General features: G+C 44.5%; 1 protein-coding gene across 1 annotated transcript; it reads left to right on the top strand.

Annotated features, from left to right (window-relative positions):
- Positions 1 to 6,665: 6,665 nt before the first annotated feature.
- LOC115164509 (maternal B9.15 protein) lies at positions 6,666 to 19,454 on the top strand. The gene is made up of 5 exons (XM_029717061.1): positions 6,666 to 6,854; positions 15,540 to 15,717; positions 15,859 to 15,996; positions 16,668 to 16,989; positions 17,204 to 19,454. The coding sequence occupies exons 2-5, from the start codon at positions 15,545 to 15,547 to the stop codon at positions 17,405 to 17,407; spliced, it is 837 nt and encodes a 278-aa protein (XP_029572921.1). The 5' UTR covers positions 6,666 to 6,854; positions 15,540 to 15,544; the 3' UTR covers positions 17,408 to 19,454.
- Positions 19,455 to 19,647: the final 193 nt, after the last annotated feature.

Below are 19,647 nucleotides of genomic sequence, written 5' to 3'. Positions count from 1 at the left end.
AGTGTGTGCAAATGGAGTAAGGAGGTAAGGTAATAAATAGGCCATAGTAGCGAAGTAATTAAAAGTTAGCAAATTAACACTGAAGTGATAGATGTGCAGATGATGATGTGCAAGTAGAAATACTGGTGTGCAAAAGAGCAAAAAAGTAAATAAAAACAATATGGGGATGAGATAGGTAGTTGGGTGGGCTATTTATAGATGGGCTATGTACAGCTGCAGCGATCGGTAACCTGCTCAGATAGCTGATGCTTAAAGTTAGTGAGGGGGATATAAGTCTCCAACTTCAGCGATTTTTGCAATTTGTTCCAGTCATTGGCAGCAGAGAACTGGAAGGAATGGCGACCAAAGGGGGTGTTGGCTTTGGGGATGACCAGTGAAATATACCTGCTGGAGCGCGTGCTACGGGTGGGTGTTGTTATGGTGACCAGTGAGCTGAGATAAGGCGGAGCTTTACCTAGCAAAGACTTATAGATTACCTGGAGCCAGTGAGTCTGGCGACGAATATGTAGCGAGGGCCAGCCGACAAGAGCATACAGGTCGCAGTGGTGGGTGGTATATGGGGCTTTGGTGACAAAACGGATGGCACTATGATAGACTGCATCCAGTTTGCTGAGTAGAGTGTTGGAGGCTATTTTGTAAACGACATCGCCGAAGTCGAGGATCGGTAGGACAGTCAGTTTTACGAGGGTATGCTTGGCAGCGTGAGTGAAGGACGCTTTGTTGCGAAATAGGAAGCTGATTCTAGATTTAATTTTGGATTGGAGATGCTTAACAGGAGTCTGGAAGGAGAGTTTACAGTCTAGGTATTTGTAGTTGTCCACATATTCCAAGTCAGAACCGTCCAGAGTAGTGATGCTAGTCGGGCGGGCAGCGATCGGTTGAAGAGCATGCATTTAGTTTTACTAGCCTTTAAGAGCAGTTGGAGGCCACGGTAGGAGTGTTGTATGGCATTGAAGCTCATTTGGAGGTTTGTTAACACAGTGTCCAAAGTAGGGCCAGATGTATACAGAATGGTGTCGTCTGCGTAGAGGTGGATCAAGGAATCCCCCGCAGCAAGAGCGACATGATTGATCTATACAGAGAAAAGAGTTGGCCCGAGAATTGAACCCTGTAGTACCCCCATAGAGACTGCCAGAGGTCTGGACAACAGGCCCTCCGATTTTACACACTGAACTCTATCTGAGAAGTAGTTGGTGAACCAGGCAAGGCAGTCATTTGAGAAACCAAGGCTGTTGAGTCTGCCGATAAGAATACGGTGATTGACAGAGTCGAAATGCCCTGGCCAGGTCGATGAAGACGGCGGCACAGTACTGTCTTTTATCGATAGCAGTTATGATATCGTTTAGTACCTTGAGCGTGGCTGAGGTGCACCCGTGACCCGCTCGGAAACCGGACTGCACAGCGGAGAAGGTACGGTGGGATTCGAAATGGTCAGTGATCTGTTTGTTAACTTGGCTTTCGAAGACTTTAGAAAGGCAGGGCAGGATGGATATAGGTCTATAATAGTTTGGGTCTAGAGTGTCTCCCCCTTTGAAGAGGTGGATGACCGCGGTAGCTTTCCAATCTTTAGGAATCTCGGACGATACGAAAGAGAGGTTTAACAGACTAGTAATAGAGGTTGCAACAATGGCGGCGGATAATTTTAGAAAGAAAGGGTCCAGATAGTCTATCCCAGCTGATTTGCATGGGTCCAGGTTTTGCAGCTCTTTCAGAACATCTGCTATCTGGATTTGGGTGAAGGAGAATCTGGGGCGGCTTGGGCAAGTAGCTGTGGGGGGTGCGGAGCTGTTGGCCGGGGTTGGGGTAGCCAGGAGGAAAGCATGGCCAGCCGTAGAGAAATGCTTATTTACATTTTTGATTATTGTGGATTTATCGGTGGTGACAGTGTTTCCTAGCCTCAGTGCAGTGGGCAGCTGGTAGGAGGTGCTCTTATTCTCCATGGACTTTACAGTGTCCCAGAACTATTTGGAGTTAGAGCTATAGTATGCAAATTTCTGTTTGAAAAAGCTAGCCTTTGCTTTCCTAACTGACTGTGTGTATTGGTTTCTGATTTCACTGAAAAGTTGCATATTGCGGGGACTATTCCATGCTAGTGCAGTACGCCACAGGATGTTTTTGTGCTGGTTGAGGGCAGTCAGGTCTGGAGTGAACCAAGGGCATGTAGGTTCCGTCCCTCTCTTCGCCCCAACCCGGGATCGAACCAGGGACCCTTGCACACATCAACAACTGACACCCCACGAAGCAACATTACCCATCGCGCCACAAAAGCCGCGGGGAAACCCTACTTCAAGTCTCAGAGCGAGTGACGTCACCGATTGAAACGCTATTAGCACGCACCACCGCTAACTAACTAGCCATTTCACATCGGTTACACTCACCCCCCCTTTTGACCTCCTCCTTTTCCGCAGCAACCAATGATCCAGGTCAACAGCATCAATGTAACAGTGTAGGTTCCGTCCCTCTCTTCGCCCCAACCCGGGCTCGAACCAGGGACCCTTGCACACATCAACAACTGACACCCACCGAAGCATCGTTACCCATCGCGCCACAAGAGCCACGGCTCTACATTTTTTGAAAGGGGCATGCGTATTTAAGATGGTGATGAAATTACTTTTAAAGAACAGCCAGGCATCCTCAACTGACGGGATGAGGTCAAAAACCTTTCCCGAATACCCTCGCCAGGTTGATTAGAAAGGCCTGCTCGCAGAAGTGTTTTAGGGAGCGCTTGACAGTGATGAGGGGTGGTCGTTTGACAGCAGACCCATAACGGATCCAGGCAATGAGGCAGGGATCGCTGAGATCCTGATTGAAAACAGCAGAGGTGTATTTGGAGGGCAAGTTGGTCAGGATAATCTCTATGAGGGTGCCCATGTTTACAGATTTAGGGATGTACCGCTGGGTTCCTTGATGATTTGTGTGAGATTGAGGGCATCTAGCTTAGATTGTAGGACGGCCGGGGTGTTAAGCATATCCCAGGTTAGGTCACCTAACAGTACGAACTCTGAAGATAGATGGGGGCAATCAATTCACATAGAGTTGAAGTCGGAAGTTTACAAACACTTAGGTTGGAGTCATTAAAACTCATTTTTCAACCACTCCACAAATTTCTTGTTAACAAACTATAGTTTTGGCAAGTCGATTAAGACATCTACTTAGGGCATGACACAAGTCATTTTTTCCAACAATTGTTTACAGACAGATTATTTCACTTATAATTCACTGAATCACAATTCCAGTGGGTCAGAAGTTTACATACACTAAGTTGACTGTGCCTTTAAACAGTTTTGAAAATTCCAGAAAATGATGTCATGGCTTTAGAAGCTTCTGATAAATGATGTCAATTAGCCTGAGTCAATTGGATGTGTACCTATGGATGTATTTCAAGGCCTACCTTCAAACTCAGTGCCTCTTTGCTTGACATCAAGGGAAAATCAAAAGAAATCAGCCAAGACCTCAGAAAAAGAATTGTAGACCTACACAAGTCTGGTTCATCCTTGGAAGCAATTTCCAAATGCCTGAAGGTACCGCGTTCATCTGTACAAACAATAGTACGCAAGTATAAACACCATGGGACCACGCAGCCATCATACCGCTCAGGAAAGAGACACGTTCTGTCTCCTAGAGATGAATGTACTTTGGTGCGAAAAGTGCAAATCAATCTCAGAACAACAGCAATGGACCTTGTGAAGATGCTGGAGGAAACAGGTACAAAAGTATATATATCCACAGTAAAACGAGTCCTATATCGACATAACCTGAAAGGCCGCTCAGCAAGGAAAAAGCTACTGCTCCAAAACCACCATAAAAAAGACAGACTACGGTTTTCAACTGCAGATGGGGACAAAGATCGTACTTCTTGGAGAAATATCCTCTGGTCTGATGAAACTGTTTGGCCATAATGACCATCGTTCTGTTCGGAGGAAAAAGGGGGAGGCTTGCAAGATGAAGAACACCATCCCAACCAACCTGATACAGCATCATGTTGTTGGGGTGCTTTGTTGCAGGAGGGACTGGTGCACTTCACAAAATAGATGGCATCATGAGGCAGGAAAATGATGTGGATATATTGAAGCAAAATCTCAAGACATCAGTCAGGAAGTTAAAGCTTGGTTGCAAATGGGTCTTCCAAATGGACAATGACCCCAAGCATAATTCCAAAGTTGTGGCAAAATGGCTTAAGGACAACAAAGTCAAGGTATTGGAGTGGCCATCACAAAGCCCTGACCTCAATCCAATAGAAAATTGGTGGGCAGAACTGAAAAAGCGTGTGCGAGCAGGGAGGCCTAAAAACCTGACTCAGTTACACCAGCTCTGTCAGGAGGAATGGGACAAAATTCACCCAACTTATTGTGGGAAGCTACCCAAAACGTTTGACCCAAGTTTAACAATTTAAAGGCAATGCTACCAAATACTAATTGAGTGTATGTACACTTCTCACCCACTGGGAATGTGATGAAAGAAATAAAAGCTGAAATAAATAATTCTCCCTACTATTATTCTGACATTTCACAATCTTAAAATAAAGTGGTGATCCTAACTGACCTAAAACAGGGAATGTTTACTAGGATTAAATGTCAGGAAATGTGAAAAATGGAGTTAAAATGTATTTGTCTAAGTTCTATGTAAACTTCCAACTTCAACGGTATGGTGTCCAGGGCACAGCTGGGAGCTGAGGGTGGTGTATAACAGGCGGCAACAGTGAAAGACTTATTTCTGGAGAGATTTTTTTTAAATTAGAAGCTCGAACTGTTTGAGCATAGACCGTGAAAGTATGACAGAACTTATGACAGGCTAACTCCTCCCCCTTTGGCAGTTCTATCATGACGGAAAATGTTGTAGTTGGGGATGGAAATCTCAGAATTTTTGGTGGCCTTCCTAAGCCAGGATTCAGACATGGCAAGGACATCCGGGTTGGCGGAGTGTGCTAAAGCAGGGATTAAAACAAACTTAGGGAGGAGGCTTCTGATGTTAACATGCATGAAATCAAGGCTTTTACGGTTACAGAAGTCAACAAATGAGAGTGCCTGGGGACACACAGGGCCTGGGTTAACCTCTACATCACCCAGAGGAACAGAGGAGGAGTAGGATGAGGTTACGGCTAAAGAATGTCAAAACTGGTCGTCTAGTGCATTGGGGACAGAGAATAGAAGGAGAAGATTTCTGGGCATGGCAGAATTGATTCAGGGCATAATGTACAGACAGGGGTATGGTAGGGTGTGGGTACAGTGGAGAGAAACCTAGGCATTGAGTGACGATAAGAGAGGTTGGATCTCTGGAGGCACTAGTTATGCTAGGTGAGGTCACCCCATGTGTGGGAGGTGGGACAAAGAGGTATCTGAGGCATGTTGAGTGGGGCTAGGGGCTCCGCAGTAAAATGAAACAATGATAACTACCCTAAACAACAGAATACAAAGCATACTGACATTAGAGAGAGACATAAAGCGAGGCATAAAGCAATCACAGGTGTTGATTGGGAGCTACCTAAGACAACGGGTAAGACAGCATCAGCTGTCTTAGACAACAACAACAGGTAAAATGGCGATGAATGGGCAGAGAGGGTCAGTTAACTACACACAGGGCCTGAGTTCGAGGCTGGGGCCGACAGATAAACAAACAAACAAAATGGAGTATCGTGATTCTTGAACAGTCCAGCAGGCATCAGCTATGTAGCCAGGTGATCATAGGGTCCAGTGAACAGCAATAGATGAAACAGGAAAGTTGTTACTACGCCAGCAACCGGGAGACACAGTGTTCATAAAGTGAGCAGGCCGGGGCTAGCAGAAGCGTCTTCATCGACGTCCGACAAAGGCTGGTTGAGGGCACATCGGATGGAATTACGTCGGCAGACCAGTCATGATGGATCTGCGGGGCTCCGTGTCGACAAAGGGTCCAGGCCAATTGGCAAAAGAGGTAATGTAGCTGGAGTAATATAGTTTGCTAGCCGGGAGATGCGCCTGGCTCAAGGCTAACTGGTGCTAGCTTTGGGACAAGGGCGCAAGCCACTACAGCCACTCGGTAGCAGCTAGCTAGTTGCAATGATCCGATGCAAAGGTCCAGAGCTTACGGCAGGAATCCGGAGAAGTAGTGGCTTCTAGTCGTGTTAGTGAAGAGTCCGGGAGGCATCTTCTGTGTAGTCGAGTGATCATAGGGTCATCTGGTTGTCAGAGACTATTGATGGTACCAACATGCCGGCCTATGAAGTCACTACAAGCACACTTACATAGGGTCAAAATAACTTTGAAATGAACATGGAAGCTTATCACAGACGGATTTCAAGTTGAGTAGACTGACATTTTACATTGAGGGGCTGTTGTTGTAATAGTCTTACAAGCCAAATGTTGTTAGGCCTACTATTCATCAATATAAATAATAATTGTTTAGGACTATAATAAGGTTATAACATGGTGAGAATTACATTTCATCCTTACATGTTTTTGAATGATAGCCTATGATAATAGAAGACCCTCAGTTCACCCAGGCTTACCATATTTGGTCTGTAGTGGGAGTCTCAAAGTGTAGTAAAAGGGAGTCAGCATATTGCTCATAGCGCTGAACAAGGAAGTTAGTCATATTGACGGTGTTACTTCTCGCTTGCACCACCCCTACGCAACACATGGAAAATCTCAATTGCAGATACCTCGCGTCCTCTCTCCTCGTCTCTTTATCAAAACCCATTGGAGGAGAAGGCCAGAGGGGCGGGACGTGGAACGTGGATCGCTTTGACTGTACTAAAGAGAACAAGGAAGCAACATGTGCCGATAACTATACAAGTAGTCTGATCACAGCAATATAGAGAGGAAATAGAGAAAACTGTCATTGTACTGGATATTTAAAATACTGCTGTTATTATACAGGTAAGGGAGAAATATTGAGAAGTTTACCATATTTGTAAGTCAACCTTTTGTTGTGATTGAAAAATTATTTTGTAAACAAATGTAGGATCTTTTCACAAGTGATTTAAATAACTTGGTTATTGTTTGGTTATTACAAACGTTGTAAATGTATTTATTATTTGGGGAATATCTTGCTTAATGACTAGAAATTACAACAATTACAACAGCCTACTCACCACGACAATCCTTGTAGCATGTAATAATTTAATTGTAGCCTAGTTTAATTGTCGTTTTTTATTCCCAAATCGGAATATTATTTAAGTTTGCATATTTTAAACAATGTAAACTTAATCTTTAGGATAAACGCAGAATCTATTCAAGTAAATTTCTAATTACATGGGGGGGATTTCCGCGTTGAGAACCCACTCCCCTGTTCAATGTTTTCGAACGAGGTAAAAAAAAAATTAAAAAGTCCACACCACAACGCGGAAAATTACAAAAGCCACGGGCTGAACGGAAAACCCAATCTGAAATCTGTTTGACGTGTAGCCTATAGGATGTGTGATCTCTAAATACTAACCATTTAATGTTCTTCACAAGTTACATTATAGCAATCACTTGAGTTCAAGTGTTACAATGTATCCAATCTCTGCAGTATGGACTCTTTCCATGGGCTCAGGAAGCACGTGGCCGGGCTATAGGACACTCAAATCCACTCTTTTAGATCTGAAGTTTCAGCTGTTTTCTTGCAATTTACATGAACTTGCTATCAACAAGTCTCACCACATGGCATGGGCCAAAAATCTAATGTATTGTATATGCTTCTATAACATTAATGTGCTCTAACCATAATATTCCAAGCAGCCATATTACACAACAGATATGAATTAACTGGTCCCAAAAAAATACAGACAGCATGTATAACACTGAAGCTTCTCACTGCCAGTGTTCACTCATCTTATTATATAGGTTATGGAACCGTGTTAGGCTAGGTGGACTGGTTCAGATTATTGGGACACCATGTCAACGTTCTCACCCTTGCACAACATGGACTGACATGTATGTTGTTATTGGGCTGTAGATAGGTCATGTCTTGGTCTTTACACAATGATCAATACAGGGGTTGCTGCAATACCAACACTTCAGTGTTACTGCTTTGTCTGTTAGAGGCAGTGAGCCACTGTGTACCGTCACTCAAAGACTCTGCTTTTGGAATGCTTGATCTGCTTGTAAATGCAATTTACCCTCAGATCTGACTTGACTTAAAGACACACCCAGGCTCATTTTCACCTCTTTATCACCTGATTTACTTACCAAAAGGCACATCTCAATAGGAGGTCCAGGTATGTCATGACATCGAACAATTGTACGGGGGGAGGGGGGCTTTCACCTTCAAATAAAATTATATTGGTCACATACACCCACAATAACATCTGCTAAATATGTGTAACGAAAAGCTTGTGTTCCTAGCTCCAACAGTGCTGTAGTATCTAACAGTTCACAACAATGCACACAAGTCTAAAAGTAAAACAATGGAATAAAAAAAGATATAAATATTAGGATGAGCAATGTCAGAGTGGCATTGACTAGAATACAGTATATACATATGAAATGAGTAAAACAGTATGTTAACATTATTAAAGTGACTAGTGTTCCATTATTAAAGTGACCAGTTTGTTCCATGTTTATGTATAGGGCAGCAGCCTCTAGGGTAAAGGGTTGCGTAACTGGGTGGTAGCCGGCTAGTGATGGCTATTTAACAGTCTGATGGCCTTGAGATAGAAGCTGTTTTTCAGTCTCTCGGTCCCACCTTTGCTGCACCTGTACTGACCTCACGTTCTGGATGACAGCAGGGTGAACAGGCCGTGGCTCAGGTGGTTGATGTCCTCTATTGTTCTCTAATTTTCCCTCAAGCAAGAGAGGATGCCAATAACGTCCCACACGTCGAAACGTATTATTTTAACCTTAAGTGTGTGTACCAGAGCAGGCTGGTGAGGGGAGGACGGATCAAAATAACAAATGGAGTGAATGGAATGGTATCAAACATTCCATTAATTATATTCCAGCAATTACTATGAGCCCGCCCTCCCCAGTTAAAGTGCCACCATTAGTGTGTACATTACTGGATTTATACTCGGGATATTATTTTATAACTTGTACCTACGTGAAAGTGGATTCTCGGCCGTCACTAGCATTAAAACTAAATAATGGCATAGCTGTGTGTAAAATGATTTAAGACAGACTCTCTCCAATACAACCCAACATTGCAGAGTTATGTGCATCCTTTCAAGCACACCCTCCTCATTAACCTGTGGTGGGTTACTCACCATTTTCGATGAACAAATAAGGTTTTATATGTAAGATGGTTAAATACAGAGCAAAATTGTAGATTATTATCATATTATTATTGTTTGTGCCATGATCCTATAAAGAGCTCTTTGTCACTTCCCACGATCCGGGTTGTGACAAAAACGTAGTCATTCTTATGTTTAATGACGGTATCGTATAGTGTGTGTGTGTGGCAAGCTTACAATGACGGCAAAAAACAACATTTGAGAGTGCGCTGAACCTGGTGCTAGAGGGGGTACTAAGCTGGAGGTTGAATGTTTGAAGGGGTACGGGACTATAAAAAGTTTGGGAACCACCGATCTAGGACATAGATGAGGGTCTTAGCAGAATGCAGATCTGCTCATGGCATTACATTTTTTAACTCAAAGATATAATTTATAGACAGGAAGATGTTTATTCTGGTCTCAGTGGTCCTAACATATTCTAATCTAATCATGAGCAACGTCCACATCAATCCAGTCTAAATAAGGTAGTGAATGATTTAGTCATGACAGCGATAATGGAACTTTAATATGCAAAGTTTATGATGACATGTGAGGCAATCAGTAAATGACTGGGCCATCATCTAACATGAGGTCAGCTCTCTGAGCTGTAAGAGGTTTCACACTAGACTGCAGAGTGGAGTGGAGCTTCGCACAGAATGAAACTTCTCACCACCTGTTGACCTGATAACCCTTGCCATTACATACCCTGGCCTAGATACTGCACAAGAACCACATTACTAAGTTCAGAGATGCTCATGTCTCTCAATTTGCCTCTCAACATCCTCAGTGATGTACAGCAGTGGCCAAAATATGTGTCTGTTAGTTACACTTTTGAGAAATGTCTCTACAGTTGTAGAATCTTAATTTGATCACTCACTCTGTTGTTGCTGAAATACAGAGGAGCACACCGTTATATTAACAATATTACACTTTTCATGTAGCCTACCTTTGGTCAGCTAATAGCCTAACCACCGATCGAGCAACATTATGGACTAAACGTTCCAATCCAGTCGCTGCAGAATTATCTTGCTGTGACAATACAGGTCAAATGAAGATCATACATCTATCTATATGTTGCTGTGCAGTCTGAAAAAGAACAAACATGTGGTGATAGTTGTGGTTGATATTATTAGACTGAAAGACATTATGTGGCTGTGAAGTTAGAGAAGTGGTCAGACTGGGAACTAGTCAGTCAGAACAATGTGATGAGTCGGTAGTCTGTGTCTGTAACAGTCTGTGTTACTGTATTTCTGCAAAGATGTAGGATCTTAATTTGATCACCCTGTTGCAGGAGAACTGTTCTGCACAGCAGGACATTAAACTTAGTGTATTTGAGGTTTAAAAAGGCTTCTGAAGTTTATAGTTTCCACTTTTCATTTTAAGACTTGATTTTCCCTTACAAAAAATGTATCAACCCCTACAGAAACTTACATTAATTATAATCCACATAATAATTCACATTTCCTGTTGATGCAGATTTATTTTCCTGCTGTGGCAAACTGGCTCAAATTAAGGTCCTACATCAGTAACTTCTCACTGACATTCCTATTGGGTTTCAACATGGTGATGAAAACAATCTTTTTCAGTTCATTGAAATTGGTCCATGTCACATTTTTAGATGAGATCACATGTATAAACAAATAGTCTACCCTTCTCCAGTATACCCCTAAGGTAAAAAGGAATACCATTCTGTCACCCCCCCCCACTGTAAATATCCTGTTGCCTATCTAACATTCTTTCCACCAATGGTGGGATGAGGCAGTTTAAGAGTGCAGACTAGAGGCACCACCTGCAAATGCTTTTCAGTTATGCCAGCAATCTGAAACAGGAAATCCTAGCTGAAAAACCATCATCAGCTGGGTTTAGAGAGTTGTCTTCAGACTGAGGGTACTGTTTGTAGTGTGTATCTGTGTCTGTCTGCGTGTGTGTTTATGTGAAAGAGAGATAGAGGGAGAGAGTTTCGACATAACATCCTGAGGCACACTGAGTTCTTCAAGGACCTGTGACCGTGTACTGGTAGAGTTCTAATGAAAAATGCATTGTTATTGAATAAGATACAAACACAGTACCATGTGATCATCAAAAGCATCTGAAAGCAATATTGTGAAGTAATAATGTAATGAATATGACTGTTACCTCACCATCCGGCATATCTCTACAACTGAGTTACAAAGTGGTTACAAACTGTATAAGCTCACTGAACCTACCCCACTGGGACAATACTGATGAATCAACATTGTTTCTTAATCATTTCAACCACCAAAATCAATGTGATGACGCTGAATCAACGTGGGAAACTAATTGGATTTGCATAAAGTCATCAACGTAAGGGCATTTTGTCTTTTTTTCACCAAACTTTTAACCTAAATCCAATGACGTGATTTCTTTTCTCTTCAGATTTCACATTGAATTCACATTAGTTGACAACTCAACCAAATGTGAATCAAAACTAGATGTTGAACTGACGTCTGTGTCACGTCCTGGCCAGTATATAAGGTTAATTGTTTGTAGTTTGGTCAGGGCGTGACAGAGGGTATTTGTTTTATGTGGTTCAGGGTGGTGTGTTTGGTTTAAGGGTGTTTGTTTTAGTAATTCCGGGTGTTGGTTTATGTTTAGGTATTTCTATGTGGAGTCTAGTATGTCTGTTTCTATGTCTGGTGAATTGGTGTTGGGACTCTCAGTTGAAGGCAGGTGTTTTCTATCTGCCTTTGATTGAGAGTCTCATAAATGAGGGTGTGTTTTGTGGGTGATTGTTCTGTGTTCAGCCCTAGGCTTTGCCAGACTGTTTTGTTGTTCGTTTGTTAGTTCTAGTGGTTTTGTTATTTTGTATTCAGTTGTTTTTGTAAGTGAATAAATCTAAATATGAGCATACACGTACCTGCTGCATTTTGGTCCTCATTTTCCGATGACGATTTCGTTATATCGTCAGAGGACGAAGATATTCGTGACAGAATCACCCACCACCAAAGGACCAAGCAGCAGAGGAAGGAGCAGACGGAGTTCGAGTTGGACTGGCGGGAGAAGTGGACTTGGGAGGAAGTTCTGGACGGGGTCGGACCTTGGCATCAGGCTGGGGAGTATCGCCGCCCGCAGTGGGAAATAGAAGCAGCCAAGGCAGAGAGGCGGTGGTACGAGGCCAGAGACGCGCTGAGGGAGAAGCACGAGAGGCACCCCCAATAATTTTTTTTGGGGGGGCACACGGGTAGTTTGGCTAGGCGAGGGAAGAGCCGGAAGCCAGCTACCCGTGGTTATATGGAGGAGCGTATGAGGTGGGGAGCGCCATGTTTCGCTGAGAAGCGCAATATCTCACCCATACGCACGCACAGTCCGGTGCGAGTTATTCCAGCCCCTCGCAGGTGCCGTGCTAGAGCGGGCATCCAGCCTGGTAGGAGGATGCCTGCGCAGCGCATCTGGTCGCCGGTACGCCTCCGAGGACCAGGCTACCCAACTCCCGCTCTACGCACGGCTACCATCAAGCCCCTGCACAGCCCAGTCTGCCCTGTACGAGCACTCCGCTCGTGCAGGGCTACTAGTTCCATCGAGCCAAGGCGGGTTGTGCAGGAGGTAAGATCTAGACCGGCTGTGCGCCTCCATAGCCCTGGGTTTCCAGCTCCTGTCTCTCGTGCGGACCCGGAAGTGCGTCCACCCAGTCCGACTCGTCCTGTTCCCGCTCCCCGCACTAAACGGCAAGTGCGTAAACCCAGCCTCGCCAGTCAACAGTCGTCGGAGCTGCCCGCCAGTCAACAGTCGTCGGAGCTGCCCGCCAGTCAACAGTCGTCGGAGCTGCCCGCCAGTCAACAGTCGTCGGAGCTGCCCGCCAGTCAACAGTCGTCGGAGCTGCCCGCCAGTCAACAGTCGTCGGAGCTGCCCGCCAGTCAACAGTCGTCGGAGCTGCCCGCCAGTCAACAGTCGTCGGAGCTGCCCGCCAGTCAACAGTCGTCGGAGCTGCCCGCCAGTCAACAGTCGTCGGAGCTGCCGGAGTGGTCAGACTGCGCTGAACTGCCGGAGTGGTCAGACTGCGCTGAACTGCCGGAGTGGTCAGACTGCGCTGAACTGCCGGAGTGGCCAGACTGCGCTGAACTGCCGGAGTGGCCAGACTGCGCTGAACTGCCGGAGTGGCCAGACTGCGCTGAACTGCCGGAGTGGCCAGACTGCGCTGAACTGCCGGAGTGGCCAGACTGCGCTGAACTGCCGGCGGGGCCAGACTGCGCTGAACTGCCGGCGGGGCCAGACTGCGCTGAACTGCCGGCGGGGCCAGACTGCGCTGAACTGCCGGCGGGGCCAGACTGCCCTGACCTGCCGGCGGGGCCAGACTGCCCTGACCTGCCGGCGGGGCCAGACTGCCCTGACCTGCCGGCGGGGCCAGACTGCCCTGACCTGCCGGCGGGGCCAGACTGCCCTGACCTGCCGGAGGGGCCAGACTGCCCGGAGTGGCCAGACTGCCCAGACTGCCCCGAGCTGACAGACTGCCCAGACTGCCCCGAGCTGACAGACTGCCCAGACTGCCCCGAGCTGACAGACTGCCCAGACTGCCCCGAGCTGACAGACTGCCCAGACTGCCCCGAGCTGACAGACTGCCCAGACTGCCCCGAGCTGACAGACTGCCCAGACTGCCCCGAGCTGACAGACTGCCCAGACTGCCCCGAGCCGACAGACTGCCCCGAGCCGACAGACTGCCCAGACTGCCCCGAGCCACCAGACTGCCCCGAACGGCCAGAACCTGAGCCGCCTCCAATATAGGTGGGTTGGGGAGGGGGGGTGTAGCACAGTGCCGTCGTTGACGGCAGCCACCCTCCCTTCCCTCCCTTTAGTAAGGGGGAATTTTTCTTTTAGGTATTGTTTGGGGGTATTTTTTTTTGTTTTTGTTTTTAAGGTGCTTCTGGGGTAGCACCTTTAAGGGGGGGGTACTGTCACGTCCTGGCCAGTATATAAGGTTAATTGTTTGTAGTTTGGTCAGGGCGTGACAGAGGGTATTTGTTTTATGTGGTTCAGGGTGGTGTGTTTGGTTTAAGGGTGTTTGTTTTAGTAATTCCGGGTGTTGGTTTATGTTTAGGTATTTCTATGTGGAGTCTAGTATGTCTGTTTCTATGTCTGGTGAATTGGTGTTGGGACTCTCAGTTGAAGGCAGGTGTTTTCTATCTGCCTTTGATTGAGAGTCTCATAAATGAGGGTGTGTTTTGTGGGTGATTGTTCTGTGTTCAGCCCTAGGCTTTGCCAGACTGTTTTGTTGTTCGTTTGTTAGTTCTAGTGGTTTTGTTATTTTGTATTCAGTTGTTTTTGTAAGTGAATAAATCTAAATATGAGCATACACGTACCTGCTGCATTTTGGTCCTCATTCACCGACGACAACCGTGACAGTCTGTGCCCGGTGGGACTGTACGGTTAAGCTATTTGTTATGTTGGTCTTAAGGGAAATTAACTTCTTCACTTGTGACCTGTAGAAACAAATTGTTTCTGTATAATTGCTCAACAGTTTACGTAATGCCATTAGTACATAGTTGTGTCACCAGACAAAGTCTGTCACCTCTGGGAAGATGCTTAAGTTGGAATATAATTGTCACGCCTTCCTCAAGCTGATGCAACCAGTGTTCTTTTTTCAGATTCTCCCTGCCTCTCTGTCAGGTCTACACTAACAACACCAATTAACCCTCGCACCTCGACTAAACCAGAGCAGGAAGTCAACACACTTGCACTCCTCACATACGTAGTTTCATGATGGCTAATCAGCTACACTGGCTCAGCGTTTCTGCTAAACTGGCAAACATTACACTTCTTTGACCTGTACTGTAGGCAGGGGTTGTACTGTACCTTCTCCCCTGTGTCAATCTGACACTGGCACTATTGAGAAGAAACAGACTCTGAATCGATCAGAAGGCACATACTGTACCTTTGGTCTGTACCTGAATCTGACACGTTTTAAGCATGTGACATATTCATATGCCAACATGGCCTATGAGTCTATTTGCATCTTGTTTGCCTGTATACAAACTACGACCTTTGACTCCCAGTTTGTTTCAACAACAGAAGGCCAGTCTGACTTGCGTACGTTGAACATATACCTCTAGTGTGGTCTGAAGGTAATGATAATAGAAAACACACAGTGGCTAAATACTCTAGGAAGTGGTCTTATCCGAGAAGCTGACTTCCTCCTGCCCAACATTAGACTGAAAGGTAGACTGTGAAATAGGGCTATTCTAGGGTTTGAGGAACTGAGAAAATAATTTTGTTGATAGTGGTGGTGGCTTGTGAATTGAACACACACGCTGTAGTTTTGGAATATTTTTCCCATGCTATACAGTTGGTTCAAATCTTCTAAATTAGTTGAGTAGCTTTACAGGATAGACTAATGTTTTCTGCACCTATTTACTCACAGAAACGATGAAGAGAGAGGTCAACGCCGGGGTGAATTTCCTGAGACGCCTAGCCGTGGAGCGGGGTGGCTTGGATGGTACCAAAGCTGACGCTTTTGCTGGAAAGCTGCGGCAACTTCTGCTCAACAAATTCAAAGACCACTGGTACCCCGACAACCCCAACAAAGGACAGGCATACAGGTAAACAACAAGGGAAGTGAAATATTAAAGAAGGGAAGTAAGTGGGTTGTTATTTCGTGTGGATGTCTCTGAGAAGACATGTATATGATGATAAGTTGACTGGTACAGATGAACAGCTTTCTGTCCTTTGACCCCTCTTAGGTGCATCAGGGTAAGCGAGGGGGTGCCGTGTGATGAGGAGGTGCTGAAGGCGTGTGAGGAGAGCAAGCTCAAGCTCAGCGAGCTGGGCCTCCCATGTGAGATTGCGCTGTGGATCGACCCACTGGAGGTGTGCGCACGGTGAGTCACACTGTGTTACTCACACGTGCACAGACGTACACACACAGTGAGACAGTGACATACTCAGTCTCAGAAGGCAGAGGAAGAAGGCTTTCATTCATCATTCATTGTACAGTCATACAGTCAGCTCTCTGGAGGTACCATATTTATCATCATGATGCATGTGTTGTACGAACCTGCCCACTATGTGATGACTCATCAAGTTACGGTAGGAGGAGGGTGACACCAACTACAATGAGGAAATGATCCCGAGTGAGATGGGTTGATACAAGTGAAACTGTTAGACCCTTCAACCTTTTACTTCAGTGGGCTAAATCAAGGTCACACAGAGTGTTTCTTGGTAATCTTAAACAAATTTATTGTGAAACAAAAGTATACACCTCACACATATGGTTATGGGCTTTAAAAAAATAAGACACCTGTTCCATATCAGATATAGAGTTGAAATGTATTCAACTTAGAGTTTGCATCCCAATATTACACTTTATATACATCACAGAAGGAAGACTGAAATAAAAAAAAACACCCCATTTTCAGCGGCTTTTTTGATTATGAAAAATATTAATACCATTCCACCCATGAAGCCACTAGGTCATTTGACTGCAGGAAAGGGCTACAAGGTTTATAGGTTTTGTTACAGGAACTAATGTATTCTCTTTCCTCTCTCACAGGTCAGGGGAGAACTGCAGGTACTTCACAGTAGCTCGTTTCAAAGGAGAAGAGGAAGATGTGAAAGGAGACAAAGATGTCGACCTGGATACGTCCGACTACCACTCTGCCAGCTCGTCTGACTGTGGCTCTGCTGTCTCCAGCGATACAGAGGAGGAGGGGAAGGATGGAGAGACGGTGGAAAGAAAAGATGAGGAGAAGAAGAAAGAGAAAGAGGGAAAAAAAGAGAAGGTGGAGGGCATACCTTGTGTGATTGCCATGATGCCCAGGGTTCGGGACAGGTTCAGGGTGGAGCATGCTCAACAGAAGGTCACCAAAACACTGGTAAGAACTTTTCTGTTAATCTACATTACCTTAATGTGGTACCAAATCTCCCTCTCTGACATCCGCAATGTAGCACTGTGGACACACGTAGCACCAGATCCTACACATCCAGAAGAAGTGCTCTCTAAGTACGCTCTGATTATTGATATGAAGATTAATTATAATCAGAATCCTATCTAAGATCTTTCTCTCCCTCTGTTCGCTCTCTCTCCAGCTCCAGCCCACCTCTCAGCAGTACTTCTACCACCCTGCCCCTGTGTGGCCCACAACGTACAAGAAGAAGGGTCCTGTGTTCCTCACCACAATATACGCGCCTCCGCCTCCCCCAGCGTTCGGCTACTACGTCCTGCCCCAGCCACCCCCGCAGTTCATCATGCCTTATGCCACTCTGCAGCCATGGGGGGCTGTGAAGAGCTAAACCAACTGGTTGGAGAGGGGGAGGTAAAACTGCCCTTTTACCTATGAGCCAGTCACGATGGGTCTATGCAGGTTTTTGAAGGTGTGGGTGAGGCGCAATTAAGATAGTTTGACAAAATATTTGAAGGGTTAGCGGGGAGCACAACTTCTTTCATTATATCATTTTTTAATTGCTGTACACTTCTTTTTCTATTTTTGGTGAAAATCAGTTTTGGGAATTTCCTCTATGTAACTTTCTTAGGTAGAATTGCCACTGAAGTAAACAAGGAATATACTAAAACAGGCATTTAGCAAATATTGCTACAGGCATTTCCCTAAGGGCTGCCAGTGTGTTTTGGTTTAGGGTAAACCACTGATTAAAAGTACTCTATTCATATTGCTGAAGTGTCTAGAGTAGGCCTGCTAGACAGTCTGTTGCATATTGACTAGTTTAGTGTGATACTGTATTCCAGTGGTATTTAACTCTTACCCCGCGAGGTCCGGCGCCTGCTGGTTTTCTTTTCTACCTGATAATGAATTACACCCACCTGGTATCCCTTCATTGGGTGCTCATAACATCTCAGGAATCCTCAGCAATAAGCTGGAAGCCTAAGCTTTTTTGATGATTTCTAATATTTTTGTAAATATTATAGACTACCTTTTCATCTGTCACCTCTATGAAGCATCAAAATTGTGAATGTGCACTGTAGGATATAGACCAGGGCTGCCCAATCATGGTCCTGGTGGGCCTAAAACACATCTGGTTTTTGTTTCTACCTGGTAGTTAATTGGACTCACTTGGTATCACAGGTCTGAATTAGTCCCTGATAAGGAGAGGATGAAAACCAGTAGTGTTTCGGCCCTTCAGGACCAGGATTGGGCAGCCATGCTATAGACTGTAATGATATGCAGTTACATGTGGTAACATATGTACCGTGTCTCTTGAGTTCTCAGAAGCTGCATCTAACTGCATATCATTACAATATAATGTCAAGTATGAGACAATAGATTACCACAAGCACTGTACAGTATATGAAATGGTATTCTGGAATCCAATCTAATGTGATTTACTATTTTTGACAATTCACTGTGATTGTTATCTGTCAAGTACAGACCTCTCTCTATTTTATAATAATTAACAGACCAACCAGAAGCTTTTTGTACATACTGTAACCTATTAAGAAATAGTAATTATCAACCACATTTGTTTTTTTGAATTTGTTGTCATTTATTTTTCCACCTGTGGGTGGTACCAAAATCATTGTTGTAAAGTCAAATTCCACGCATATGTATGTATATTCTCTATTTTATATATCTTGATACAGTTTGTAGTGTTGGTGCATGTATAATTTTAGTTATTTGTTTATAATTTCCTTTTTTAGAAGTCTTTAGTCTGCTTTAGGCCAGATTGAAGAACAATCTGTCCTTAATGGCGATGTACTCTTATAATCTCCACCCGGCACAGCCAGAAGAGGACTGGCCACCCCTCAGAGCCTGGTTCCTCTCTAGGTTTCTTCCTAGATTCCTGCCGTTCTAGGGAGTTTTTCCTAGGCACCGTGCTGCCTTGATTGCTGTTAGGGGTTTTAGGCTGCATTTCTGTATAGCACTTTGTGACATCTGCTTATGTAAAAAGGGCTTTATAAATAAATGTGATTGAGTGATTGCTGGGATAAAATGGTTCTTGACTGAACTGTATTCACTCCTGTATCAGTCTTCCATGGATTTACTGTAAATAGTTTTATATACTGGAAATGAAAAATGCTTGGGTGATCCAAATGTTTAGCTTTAATATGAATAGATGTTTTCATAATTTAATACTTATATTCTCTATTTTTATACTAACTTTTATTGGCCCATTGATCTGCTTTGGATGCATATTTATTCAATGTTATGAACTGCCTTTTCACTTGTTCTGAGTACAGAGCAGTACTCTGTTCACACGATTATTACTGTATCTGATAAACATTAGCATGGCCAATTGTCTATGTTAAGCTGTGTCCGTTTTTATACTTATCATCTCTCTGTCTTGTCAGCACATAACATTAAATCAACCAATTTCTAAAATCAAATTGTGTTTTTGCAATCTGTTACCTTATGTATACTGTACTGTTTCACACAGACAAGTAGTATATTGAGAGAATATGTAGTGGCAAGAAAAAGTATGTGAAACCTTTGGAATTACCTGGATTCCTGAATAAATTGGTCATAAAATTTGATCTCAACTTCATCTAGGTCACAACAACAGACAAACACAGTCTGCTT

Source organism: Salmo trutta, chromosome 3 (assembly GCF_901001165.1).
Source record: "Salmo trutta chromosome 3, fSalTru1.1, whole genome shotgun sequence".
NCBI classification, from domain to species: Eukaryota; Metazoa; Chordata; class Actinopteri; order Salmoniformes; family Salmonidae; genus Salmo; species Salmo trutta.
Note: the sequence above shows the minus strand (reverse complement) of the source record. Positions and strands in the feature narration are given on the sequence as shown.